The following is a 14,532-nucleotide window of genomic DNA, read 5'->3' on the forward strand; positions in this document are numbered from 1 at the left end:
TCCAATAATATCAGAGAGTGCTGCTCTGGTGCTCAGACATCACCCTGACACTCCATGTGGGGCAGCAGCTCGTGAAGTAAAAGAAAACTTTACAGCCCGTTTGGATTTCCTCTGTGTGACAGTGTGACTACACCCACACACAATGAAGTGCACTTAGTGCCACCAGCAGGGTGATGATGATGATGATGAGCTGCACTCTTCAGCTCTTTTCAAAAACAAGAATCTCAAACCAAAAACACAGAGGATGATGCAACAACATGATCCTGTCACAGAATCAATACTGGACCTCATCCAATCTGTCACAGGGTCAGAGACTGAAGGGTGTGCACACGTGAGCCCCCTCATATTTCATATTAAACAAATATGTAAGACTGCGTTCTTCCATTTGTACAACATCTCTAAAGTTAGAAATATCCTGTCTCAGAGTGACGCTGAAACACTAGTTCATGCATTTATTACTTCCAGGCTGGACGACTGTAATTCATTATTATCAGGAAGTCCAAAAAAACTCCCTGAAAAGCCTTCAGCTGATCCAAAATGCTGCAGCAAGAGTCCTGACAGGGACTAGAAAGAGAGAGCAGATTTCTCCTGTTTTGGCTTCCTGTTAAATCAAGGATTCAAAATCCTGCCCCTCACATACAAGGTCTTAAATAATCAGGCTCCATCTTATCTTAATGACCTTGTAGTCAGAGATGGGCAGTAACACGTTACTGTAATGAGTTACTGTAATCTGATTACTTTTTTCAAGTAACAAGTAATGTAGGGGATTACTATTGCAAAAACAGTAATAATAATAATAATGGATACTTTATTGATCCCCATGGGGAAATTACTTGTTTTTCTCTGCATTTGACCCATTCACTCAGTGAAGCAGTGGGCAGCCATTGGGCGCCCGGGGAGCAGTGTGTAGGGACGGTACCTTGCTCAGGGGTACCTCAGGGTAGCTGTTCAGGGGAATCGAACCCCCGACCTTCCGATCATGGGGCCACCACTCTACCTACTGAGCTATCCCTGCCCTGACAGTGATGTAAGCGAGTGCGACGTTCGTGACAACAGCTGTGTGCAGATCAACAGTGGATCATATATCAGTACAGAGAGAGTATGAGTGTGCAGCATTTAAAGCGTGGAAGCACTGACCTTACTTTGAGTTTGATTCCATAAAAAGTGACAAAAACAAAAACGCTGCCACGGGAATGTGAAACTCACAAAGAAGCTGCCGTATCCTTCCACTGACCGCTGCGGCTCACCTGCACCAGGGTAAACCTCCGCCTACCGTAGTCCTGCTTTACAGGTGAAAATAGAGCAACAGGACCGCTGAGTCTTTGACTTTATTTATTTTCTGCTGTGTTTTGCTTGCATCTATTTGAAAGAGTGAGTGTAAACACAAAAAATATTTTATTTTAAATTCAAATTTCAAAATTTCAAATTTCAAATTCAAATGTCAAATTTCAAATTTTATTTGTCACGTACAAAGTCATACACAGTACGATATGTAGTGAAATGCTTAGACAACTGCTCGTGACCTAAAGAAAACAAAAAAGGAAAAGGCTATGAATAAGATAGGAAATAAATATGAAAAATTAAAAAGGGTAAATTTAACTAGGAAGGAATAAAATATAAATTAAGGTTGAAAATAAAATAACTACAACAAAATACACAATATAGAACTATATAAGAATGTATGAAGAAATATAAATATAAATATATACACAATAACAGCAGCTGTACAAGTATTAACTGGAAATGAAGAATATAGTGACCAGTGTTGTGCGATCCACATTATGTCTTGTGCAGTGCAAATATGCTTAAAGTGATTTAAGTGATGAAGTGAAACCAAAGTCCAGAAAGTCCAGTGTGTGTGTAAGAACTGTATGTGTGGGTCAGTACTGTGTGGTGGTGTGATTGAGAGACCGTATCGCCTGCGGGAAGAAGCTCCTCCTCAGTCTCTCTGTGTTGGTCTTCAGGGAGCGGAATCGCTTTCCTGACCTCAGCAGAGAGAACAGTCTGTTGTTGGGATGGCTGAGGTCCTTCACCATCTTCCTGGCCTTGGTCCAGCACCGCCTGCTGTAGATTGAGTGCAGGTCAGGGAGCTCGGAGCGGATGGTGCGCTCAGCTGACCGCACAACCCTCTGTAGAGCTCGTCTGTCCTGCATGGTGCTGTTCCCGAACCAGGTTAAGATGTTTCCCGTCAGGATGCTCTCTATGGTGCAGGAGTAAAAGTTCCTGAGCACCTTGGAGGGCAGTTGGAAGTCTCTCAAGCGTCTGAGGTGGTAGAGACGCTGTCGGGCCTTTTTCACCACGGTGTTGATGTGACAGGACCATGACAGGTCCTGCGTGATGTGAACTCCGAGGTATTTGAAGCTGTCCACTCTCTCCACTGGGCACTCGTTGATGACGGGGGTCTGGTAGTTCCTCTCCTGCTTAGTGCTGAAGTCCACTATCAGCTCCTTTGTCTTACTGACGTTTAGAAGGAGGTTGTTCCTCTGGCACCAGTTCTCCAGATTCCTAATCTCCTTCAGGTAGGCCGTCTCGTTGTTGTCAGAGATCAGGCCCATGTGCTGGAATGTGCAGAAAATAGGTTTAAATGTTAAACTAATTTCTTCCAGTCAGAGAATGGTGCATATAATTAAATTTTTGCTTGATGCATAAAGTTAAAAGATTAAAACTAATAAAACAAGTTTTAAAAAGAGACTTTTCCATTTGATTACATTTTATATGATGGATTATGCAGAAAAAGTAGAATTGGGCTGAAAGATCTATCACTTTATCACCTCTTCAGGTTGTAAATCGTGTTTTTAAAAACAAAAAAAAGGAGGTTTCTTCCTGTTAAAAGGGAGTTTTTCCTTCCCACTGTCACCAAAGTGCTGGTCATAGGTGGTCATATGATTGTTGGGTTTTTCTCTGTATCTGTTATTGTCGGGTCGACCTTACAATATAAAGCACCTTGAGGTGACTATTGATTTGGCACTGTATAAATAAATTGAATTGAATTGAATTGGCGCCACCCGAGTACCGCACTGCCTGCTGGGTAATACTCGTAGAATCAGAGACGGGACTTTTTAAATAGGGAGCTGAACCAGACTTCCTGTGTTGGGGCGCTGCAATTTTAATGTAAGTGAAAAGTGAAGTGACTCCATTTTTGAACAAGGCTGCAACATGACAGCATCAGTGTCTTTGTGGATGTGCTGCACAGGCACCTGAGACAAAAGCTCAGTATGAACTTCTCACAAGTAAAATCCAGTTGTGTAACTTTAGGTATAGAAATACTGAATATTAATATCAGTGTCTTCACCCTGAAGCAGGTGGAGCTTTAGTGTGAGGGCGGCTCCAGAATCCAGACAGAAACACACAAAGACCACGAGAACACCTCAGCTGTTTGCTTCTCATTTATTATCAGGATACAGCAGATAATGATTCACACCAGCTATCAGACCTCCACCAAACAGTCAGTGAGACGTTAAATCTGAGTGTGCTGAGCTGCAGACTGAGGAACATCTGGACCAACCGAGAGCTTCTGAGACAGCCGACAACATCCCAACCTAAACTAGCAGTAACATCCTGACACAGTGTGGCTCAACGTGGAGTCCGGGTCCTCCAGAAAGCACACACATGCACTCAGTGGACCGAGACTCACAGCAGAGACCTCTAGAGGAGGAACGTGTTCATTGCAGCTGCTCTCATACAGGTTAACTACATCAGCTCATACTGGTCTCTGTCCATCATTTCACTCCACCTGCAGGCAGCAGCTCACTCACACTCTGACGGCTCTTCTGAAATATTTACATCTTCGACTGACTCTGAAAGTTAAAGATTCTCTGGAATTACATGATAAAGGAAAGAAAAGAGATCAACACGAAATGTTCTGCTGTGTTTGTCCTGCAGAGTTACTGCACAGGACGGATCTTCATGCTGATGGTCTTCAGGGAGTAGTCATAACCTTTCCACTGGTGCCAGGCCACTCCAACAGCAAAGATAGTGCCATCAGCTCCCCAACGATAAACCCCATTAGGGTTTGTATGGTGACAGGTGTTGTACCAGAACGCCCCCAGATATAATTTTGCACAGTTCCCTGACCAGCTGTCCTGGTCTTTGTCAAATGTAGTGAACTTCTGTCCGTTGTGAGTACTCAGGGCATCTCCTGCAGAAACACAGATGAACAATCACAAAATTACCACTAATCCCAGTCAGACTGGTCTGCATGTGTACCGGGAGTGTTTTCAGTGGGCCATGACACAGACTGGACTCATACTGGGGAGTAAAAAGCAGCAGGTGCACAGTTTGAATCATATGTGGTTGACAGACTCCAGTTTGTTCATGTGAACTGGGAGACTTCGTCACGCAGTAAAGTCATTTTCATTGGTATGTAGCTGACACCAGCTTTATTTATCCCTGAAGGCACATCAGACAAGACACGTAGTTAAACTGCAGGTGTGTCTATGGTCCTGACAACATCCAAAGTCTTGATTTTAGTCCTTTTTCTGTAATAATTGACTCAGAAACTGAAACATGGGAAACTGAATCAGCGCTTATCTGTCGAGCTAATTCTTCAGGTTTCTCACATCGTGAAAAGAAACCGCTGCAATAAACTGTTGATTTTTAATAATCATCTCAAAATGAATAAAATAAGATCTGAATAAACAGCAGCCTCCTCATGTCATCTTTGAAAGCTCAGTGAAAACTGAAGAAATGAGAGCAGAGGACAGTGATGGAAGCTGGTTCCACAGAAGAGGGCCTGGAAACTGAAGGCTCTGCCTCCCATTCTACTTTTAAATACTCTAGGAACAACAAGTAGGCCTGCAGAGCGAGAGCGAAGTGCTCTAATAGGGTGATATGGTACTACAAGGTCATTAAGATAAGATGGGGCCTGATTATTTAAGACCTTGTATGTAAGGAGCAGGATTTTGAATCCTGGATTTAACAGGAAGCCAAAACAGGAGAAATCTGCTCTCTCTTTCTAGTCCCTGTCAGGACTCTTGCTGCAGCATTTTGGATCAGCTGAAGGCTTTTCAGGGAGTTTTTTTGGACATCGTGATAATAATGAATTACAGTCGTCCAGCCTGGAAGTAATAAATGCATGAACTAGTTTTTCAGTGTCACTCTGAGACAGGATATTTCTAATTTTAGAGATGTTGCACAAATGGAAGAAAGCAGGCTTACATATTTGTTTAATATGTGCGTTGAAGGACATGTCCTGGTCAAAAATGACTCCAAGGTTCCTCACAGTGTTACTGGAGGCCAAGGTAATGCCATCCAGAGTAAGAATCTGCTTAGATACCATATTTCTAGGCTTTTCAGGGCCGAGTACAATAACCTCAGTTTGATCTGAATTAAAAAGCAGAAAGTTAGCGGCCATCCAGGTCTTTATGTCTTTAAGACATTCCTGCAGTTTAACTCATTGGTGTGTGTTATCTGGCTTCATGGACAGATAGAGCTGGGTGTCGTCTGCATATCATCCTGCCTGGTGTTTGGTACTCAGGGGCCACGACTGAGAACAGGGAGGCTGCACAGAGGGTCATTAACACTGCCCACAATATCATTGGCTGCCCTCTGACACTCCTGGAGGCCATCGCCAGATCCTCCTGTCTCAGAGAAGCCACCACAGGCGACCCCTCTAACCCCGCCCACCACCTGTTCCATTCTAGCCATTCCTCTTCTTTGTTGATCTTTTCTGTTCATTTGTGTCATTGTACATGTACAATGACAATAAAGGCGTATTCTATTCTATTCTATTCTGATGCTACACTGACCCTGTGCCACTTCACTCACCTGCGCCTCCGTCCTTGAATCCAGTAACAGTCAGTTTGTATCCGTCACATTCAGCATCCACCTTAAATGAAGAGTAACGAGCGAACACTTTCTTCCCTTCAAAGTCCTCCATGTCCACCAGCAGCTCACTCTTTTGCTTGGATGTCATAATGTTGATCACATCGAGACCTACATTCACACACAAGCACACAGTCAGAAACATGCAGGGCTGTTTGGTACAGAGCTGCAGATCATCCAATAAAACTCTCACCGAGCCAGTACTCTCCAGCAGCGTCACCAAAGCCCATCTTGTATTGATCCCAGGGTCTGTAGAAGTTCACCGTGCCGTCCATCCTCCTCTGGAACACCTGGGGGAGGAGGCAGCAGAAACATCTCTGGTTTCAGGGAGCACAGATCTGGATTTACAGCAGTGCTCCTGTTAAATGTTCCCGCGCTGACACTTTTTAGTTACAAGCACTCACCGTCCAGCCTCCTCCTTCTGAGTCCATGTCACAGTACACCTGCACACAAACACCTGTCACACTCTAGCTGCTTAAAGACGTGGACATGAACAGGACCCAGAGTCCCAGAGAGGGTGGACTGTACCTGCACCGCAGACCTTTCTCCAAGGGGATAGATGGTGTACACGCCGCTGCTTTGGCTTCTGTCCTGGCGGCGGATGTCGCTGCAGTCCCTCGGCTGGATGAGCTTCGTGCAGCTGGTCAACGCAGGAGCGAGGAGGAGGACGATGAAGACCGCTGGCAGCTGGAACAGAGAAGAAGCCTTTCATTTGCACAATATTCACTTCCTACCAAGCTCAACAAGCCTGTGATTCTCCCTCAGCTTTGCCTCTCAGCTGTGCTGAAGTCTTGTTTAGGCTGCACAGGTGTGGTTCAGCCAAACCCCCCTCTCTGTGCTCACTTCTTAGTATAGTCCTGTTGCCTTTCATTGTAAAGTGAGTTCATGCTTTGTTATATTGTTGTATTCCTGTTGATCTCTGACCTGCACAGAACAAGAACCATTCTGAACCATCCCCAGAAAATCCAGGCTTAAGTTACCTGGATAAGAGGAAATCCTGCTTGGTGGCACAGACCTCAGGAGCAGGCTATGTTCAGAGTTAAGATGGAGGCAATGTTCCCTCTAATGTTTCACGTGTCTGAACGCACAAACTCCCTGAGCGTCCCTTGGAACACTGTGAGCGACAGCAGACGTGTGCACTGTGGTCACGCCAGCATCCAATCCATCCAAGTTACATATTTATTAAAATAATCAAATTACAGCATTTATGTTAGACGACTTTTAATTAACTGCTTTAGCCCACTTACAATGAAAATGTAAACAAATCTTGTTATGTTAACACTATTGGAAGGAAAAATAACTTGAACTCCAATTTTGAAAACACAACTTTATTTATTTCTTTTCTATAAAACTCTGACTTATATTATGAGTCTGTGGTCTGGGAGAGAGTCTGTAACTCTGTCTGCAAATACAGTAAATAATGACCAATGTTGGGCAGTTAATTATATAGTTACTTCAAAAAAGTAACTGAGTTTTGCAAACAACAACATTTTTTGCAGCTGTTTACCTAAAAATGCAGCCAAGGCGTTTTTTAAACAAACATTTCAAACTATTTACAGAACAATCAGCTGTTCTGCATCAAATCTGATGCCACACAAATTATTTGTGCCGCTCCAAAAATAATTTCTGTCCACTATGAGATGAAGGAGAACAACAGCCTGATACCTGCAGGCCTGACAGCAGCAGATGTGTCACTGCTGTAACACCTGTAACACTCAGCAGTCGCCTCATTGTTCTGACACACAACAAAACTACTGACTACACTACACACTGACTACACACTAACTACACACTGACTACACACTGACTACACACTGACTACACACTGACTACACACTGACTACACACTAACTACACACTAACTACACACTGACTACACACTGACTACACACTAACTACACACTGACTACACACTAACTACACACTAACTACACACTAACTACACACTAACTACACACTAACTACACACTGACCACACACTAACTACACACTAACTACACACTGACTACACACTAACTACACACTGACTACACACTGACTACACACTAACTACACACTAACTACACACTGACTACACACTGACTACACACTGACTACACACTAACTACACACTGACTACACACTAACTACACACTAACTACACACTGACTACACACTAACTACACACTAACTACACACTAACTACACACTGACTACACACTGACTACACACTAACTACACACTAACTACACACTAACTACACACTAACTACACACTAACTACACACTAACTACACACTGACTACACACTAACTACACACTGACTACACACTAACTATACACTAACTACACACTAACTACACACTAACTACACACTGACTACACACTAACTACACACTAACTACACACTGACTACACACTAACTACACACTAACTACACACTGACCACACACTAACTACACACTAACTACACACTGACTACACACTGACTACACACTAACTACACACTGACTACACACTAACTACACACTAACTACACACTGACTACACACTAACTACACACTAACTACACACTGACCACACACTAACTACACACTAACTACACACTGACTACACACTAACTACACACTGACTACACACTAACTACACACTAACTACACACTAACTACACACTGACCACACACTAACTACACACTAACTACACACTAACTACACACTGACCACACACTAACTACACACTAACTACACACTGACCACACACTAACTACACACTGACCACACACTAACTACACAGTAACTACACACTAACTACACAGTAACTACACACTAACTACACACTAACTACACACTAACTACACACTAACTACACAGTAACTACACACTAACTACACAGTAACTACACACTAACTACACACTAACTACACAGTAACTACACACTAACTACACACTAACTACACTAACTACACAGTAACTACACACTAACTACACACTAACTACACACTAACTACACAGTAACTACACACTAACTACACACTAACTACACACTGACCACACACTAACTACACACTAACTACACACTAACTACACACTGACCACACACTAACTACACACTAACTACACACTGACCACACACTAACTACACACTGACCACACACTAACTACACAGTAACTACACACTAACTACACAGTAACTACACACTAACTACACACTAACTACACACTAACTACACACTAACTACACAGTAACTACACACTAACTACACAGTAACTACACACTAACTACACACTAACTACACAGTAACTACACACTAACTACACACTAACTACACTAACTACACAGTAACTACACACTAACTACACACTAACTACACACTAACTACACAGTAACTACACACTAACTACACAGTAACTACACAGTAACTACACACTAACTAGACACTAACTACACAGTAACTACACACTAACTACACACTAACTACACACTAACTACACAGTAACTACACACTAACTACACAGTAACTACACAGTAACTACACACTAACTACACAGTAACTACACAGTAACTACACACTAACTACACACTAACTACACAGTAACTACACAGTAACTACACACTAACTACACAGTAACTACACACTAACTACACAGTAACTACACAGTAACTACACACTAACTAGACACTAACTACACAGTAACGACACAGTAACTACACACTAACTACACAGTAACTACACAGTAACTACACACTAACTACACACTAACTACACAGTAACTACACACTAACTACACAGTAACTACACACTAACTACACACTAACTACACAGTAACTACACACTAACTACACAGTAACTACACACTAACTACACAAGATTTGCGCTAAACATCTCAAATCTCTCACATCTCAAAACACGCCGTCACTCCTAAAACTTCCCCCGTTTCTTAACAACTAGATGCCATGTTGCCATATCATTTTTTGATTGGTCCACATTTTTCAACCAATAGGAAAGGATGGGTGGGGGGGGGTTGTTTCTGCTCACATGCTTTCGAGCGTTTTGCTTATAAAACGCCGTTTTTACCGTTTCTTCCTGCAGTAACTATAAACAACGACAGTATTCAGGAAGAAAACCAAACATTGCAGATATTTTATCATAACTCTGGTTTTACGCGGCCGATCAACACAATTTAAAAACTGGTATAAAGTCCACACTTTGTCCGTCAGTTGTTCGTCTGTCCTGCTCACATCTCCAATGGTTGTACACGTTGTCATTAACGTGGCTTCACTCCACATCAGCCGCCTTGCTCGCTAAAACTCAGGTGTCAGCACATAAGGACGCTGTCATCAGCGACATTGATTAGCTGCGTTTATACAAATGTGGCATCGTTCCCATACGGGAGCAGCCAGTCACTGACTCACACTGCAGAACAGAATTGTTGAAATTTTAATTTTAATTTCAATTCAGGTTAGATTTTTTTTGTTAGCAATGCAGATTTTCTGTGTGCTGAGATGCCAGCAGTACGCAGCTTAGAGGGAACATTGGGTGGAGGTGCCGTGTTTTCGTTGATTCTTTTATTTACAGCATGTTTTTAATGTCATTTAGATTTTCTGCTGCTGTATTTTATACGTGCAGCTTGTTAAGCTCAAACCTACTAAACCACTGACTGAAGCCGTAAAGTTACAGCAGCTAAAACTATGAACGAGGTCTTCATGTTTTACGAGGTGTCTTTTACACTGAAAACAGAAACTGGAACACAATCAAATTCATTTCACTTTGAGCTGCGACAAACTGAAGCGACGTGCACGTCTCCTTCAACACGCCCAACGTTATGAAGCCACAGGGGCTCTGATCAGTTTGTATTGTGTTTAGCTTTCAATATAAAGTTCCTCGATGTGACTGCTGTTGTGATTTGGTGCCTTACAAATAAAACTATACTGAACTGAAACGTCGTCATACTTCTTTGTTGGAGCACAGAAAGTAACCCGGGCAAGTGTGTGTAGGTGAATTCTTGTTATTATGTGAAGAGTGCACGAAATAGTGTCATTAACATCAACTAAAACATGAACGTGTGAGAAAGATCAAACTACAAAAAGACTTGTCAGGTTCACAGTTTACCACTGAGACCTTCGATGATAAATGAAACTAAATAAAATAAATAAAGGATTAGCTCGAATATTCACAGATTAGATAACTGGCCTGTGACACCTGAGGTGACCCAGTGTGTTAAAATGTGGTGACCTGTGCAAATGTCCACATGTGGTAGTTCGGCACAAGACCCGTCCCACCAAAACTGCAGTACTTGCTCTGGTGTCATCTGTCCTCAGGACCAGCAGCAATCAATAACAGATCAATCACAGATAAACAATGTAATTTAGAAACTATAACTACTAAAAACTATTGCAGCATACTGAAACAACCATACTGGTGTATGTCCTGAACAGAGACAAGAAGAAGAAATAATTCTACTGTAAATAGAAAGTACTTTAAGTAAAATGTAACTTCTCGGAACAAAAGCCGAGAAAACGTTCATCTTCCAGTGTAAATACTTTTGGGAGCACAGACTCAGTGTGCAGTAGATTAACGTTTCACTTTACATTCTTATAAATGGTAAAATGGCCTGTATTTATATAGCGCTTTACTAGTCCCTAAGGACCCCAAAGCGCTTTACATATCCAGTCATCCACCCATTCACACACATTCACACACTGGTGATGGCAGCTACATTGTAGCCACAGCCACCCTGGGGCGCACTGACTGAGGCTTATCTGTCAGTGCGCCCATCCATTATCATCCATTAATCAGCCTGCTGTTCTTTGCTAAGTCGTAAAGGGGGAACAGTCCTGCTCACAGTTTTCTATGCAATGGAAGATCTTTGATTGTTGCAACATCTGTGCAATAATAAAAATGTCATAAGGTAATGTTAAACGTCTACATCATGCAGTCTCTGCACGTGTATGCAGTTCAACATGAAGTCATTTACACACTGCTAAAAATTACTTAGAGAAGGCAGGCAAGGCAAATTTATTTGTATAGCACAATTCAACAACAAGGTGATTCAAAGTGCTTTACAGAGACATTAGAAACAAAAACAAATAAAAAGTATGATTTAAAATTGATTAAAACAAACAAACAAACAAACTAACTAAACACACACATTTCACACCTGTTCGCGCAATCTGAACCCTTATCGTAAGGGGAGCTACCAGTCCTTCTGTGGACGAGCTACTTTCTATTTTAAATTCCCTGAATTTAAAATACTCTCTAGACCCAGTCTAGACCCAGCTGGGGAGCTACCCAGAGCTCTAACCCCACTTAACAAACAAACAAACAAACAAACAAAACAGTATATAAAATCAAAACAGATAAAATCAGAAATAGATAAAATCAGTAGTTAAAATGTAAGTTTTGAAATTTAAGCTTAAAGTGTGGATTTGGTGCTTTATTCAAATGCAGCTGAGAACAGGTGAGTCTTCAACCTGGATTTAAATAAACTGAGTGTTTCAGCTGATCTGAGGCTTTCTGGGAGTTTGTTCCAGATATAAGGAGCATAAAAGCTGAATGCAGCTTCTCCGTGTCTGGTTCTGACTCTGGGAACTGATAAAAGACCGGATCCAGATGACCTGAGGGATCTGGAAGGTTCATACTGGGTCAGGAGGTCACTGATGTATTTTGGTCCTAAACCATTCAGAGCTTTATAGGCCAGCATCAGAACTTTAAAGTCTATCCTCTGACGGACAGGCAGCCAGTGTAAGGACCTCAGAGCTGGACTGATGTGGTCCACTTTTTTGGTCTTAGTGAGGACTCGAGCAGCAGAGTTCTGAATGAGCTGTAGTTGTCTGACTGATTTTTTAGGTAGACCTGTAAAGATGCTGTTACAGTAATCAAGCCTACTAAAGATGAATGCATGGACTAGTTTTTCCAGGTCCTGTTGAGACATCAGATCTTTTATCCTTGATATATTCTTGAGGTGATAGTAAGCTGATTTTGTTATTGTCTTAATGTGTTTTTCTAAGTTTAGGTCTGCATCCATCACTACACCCAAATTTCTCGCCTGGTTTGTGGTTTTTAGATGTATAGATTGAAGTTCTCTGGTGACCTGTAATCGTTTTTCTTTGGCGCCAAAGACTATTACTTAGAGAAGAATAGAATAGAATACTCCTTTAATCCTTTAATTGTCCCACAAGGGGAAATTTGGTTGTATCAGCAGCAAAAAAGCACACATATACAGACAGAACAGGACAGAGAAACACAGTTTTTATGTATTTATATCATGGACAATAGTACTTAAAGAACTTGTTTTCTGCCCCCTTTCATGTAACTTATGCACTACTTAAAATGACATAAACTCTACATAAAGTTATTCTCTCTCTATGTATTATTACTTCAGTACTTCTTAAAATGATATCCAGTATAATTTGTGTCCCTTCTTTCATTACATGATTGGCATCAGGCTCTGATAGTGAAGGTAAAGTCATCAAACAGACACATTCAAGAAGGAAGGCGGAGTTTTAGGTATCAACACTGTTTAATGAGGCGATCACAGCAGACCGAGGGTCAGGAGGGTCACCACCACTCACTCCTACACTGATACTTAACCAGAAATATTTAAGGTCACAAACTTACCTTCATGGTCAGATTTCTGTGGGAGTTAGTTTCTGCTGATGTAGATCTGAAAGGAAAGGATTACTGTGAGGATCACCTCATTCAATCATTGAAATCTAATCTGCGTTTAACGCATTTACAGCAAAGTCTGCTTAAAATATCCTGAAAGTTTCACACACTCTATTTGGCAGTAATATTAAAGCACTGCTGCTACGTTACTACAGATACCTGTGTGAAGTCACCTGCAGTTGGAGCTGAACACGCTTCAGAGACACCACACGGCTGTTCTCCCTCAGTGTGTCAGAGTCTCCCAGAGTCCCTGCTTATATCTGCAGGAGGGCGGACACAACAGAGTCACGCCACTCTTTACACTGTCTAAAGTTACACGCTTCAAGTTTCCCAAAAAAACACAACCAGGATGTTCCCAGGCTGAAGCACAAAGCACATCAGGTTTATTTGCATTTAATATATGTGCTGATCCACCCAGTAATTACATGAGTGTTTATCTTTCAGTGCAACGCCTCCGATACTTGCTGCTGTGATGCACGTATCATGGGACAGTGCAGAGGAGAGCTCATTTACTTGACCCGCTTGAATTCAGTGAGACTTCAAAGATAAAGACGTGGGGCGCAGTGAGTGAAGCTTGAAAATGTAAATTTAGAATTCAAAGCATTTCTGCCTAATTCTGGGGAACCTGCAGGCCATTCAGGTGGGGGCGGGGCTACCACTGAGTTGTGGTATAGTTTCGGCAGGATTGGGGCAGTGTGTCTTGCACTTTTTGTCTCTTGTTGATTGACTTGATGGCTGGTGTTCAGGGTCCAGAGCACTCCTTGTGGAGGGCATAGTTAGGAGGAAGCCAGACACACCAACTCCACATGGATGTGGAAATGTGGACCTGGCAACAACATCAGCACCCGCACTGGAAAACTTAAACAGAGGTCTAGAGTCCTAACAGCAGCATCCAAGTCAAGCAGCATACTTTTCCTTTCAGATTTATCTGATGGCAGAAGTTTGAGAACAGGTAGAAAAGTGACCAGAGAAAAGCGAGCCTTTGTTTGGTCGATTACACCAGACGACATCATGGTGTTGATAATGTGCTAGTATATAAACTTCTGTGACTTCCGGTCGCTAGG

General features: G+C 42.1%; 1 protein-coding gene across 2 annotated transcripts; it reads right to left on the minus strand.

The window, feature by feature from the left end:
• Positions 1-3,373: 3,373 nt before the first annotated feature.
• On the minus strand, positions 3,374-13,762 carry LOC147324142 (microfibril-associated glycoprotein 4-like). Of its 2 annotated transcripts, none has more exons than XM_086304656.1 (7): positions 13,628-13,762; positions 13,421-13,466; positions 6,352-6,510; positions 6,228-6,266; positions 6,017-6,113; positions 5,767-5,934; positions 3,374-4,138 (listed from the first exon to the last, which is right to left on the minus strand). In XM_086304656.1, the coding sequence occupies exons 2-7, from the start codon at positions 13,424-13,426 to the stop codon at positions 3,885-3,887; spliced, it is 723 nt and encodes a 240-aa protein (XP_086160782.1). In that variant the 5' UTR covers positions 13,427-13,466; positions 13,628-13,762; the 3' UTR covers positions 3,374-3,884. The 2 variants fall into 2 exon arrangements, with proteins under 2 accessions (XP_086160782.1, XP_086160783.1); XM_086304657.1 differs by having other exon boundaries at positions 13,642-13,732.
• Between the last annotated feature and the right edge of the window lie 770 nt (positions 13,763-14,532).

Source organism: Aulonocara sp. 'chitande type north' Nkhata Bay, linkage group LG8 (assembly GCF_057382095.1).
Source record: "Aulonocara sp. 'chitande type north' Nkhata Bay isolate Kocher_YH1m ecotype deep benthic linkage group LG8, A_spYH_male_GT1.1, whole genome shotgun sequence".
In the NCBI taxonomy this organism is placed as follows: Eukaryota; Metazoa; Chordata; class Actinopteri; order Cichliformes; family Cichlidae; genus Aulonocara; species Aulonocara sp. 'chitande type north' Nkhata Bay.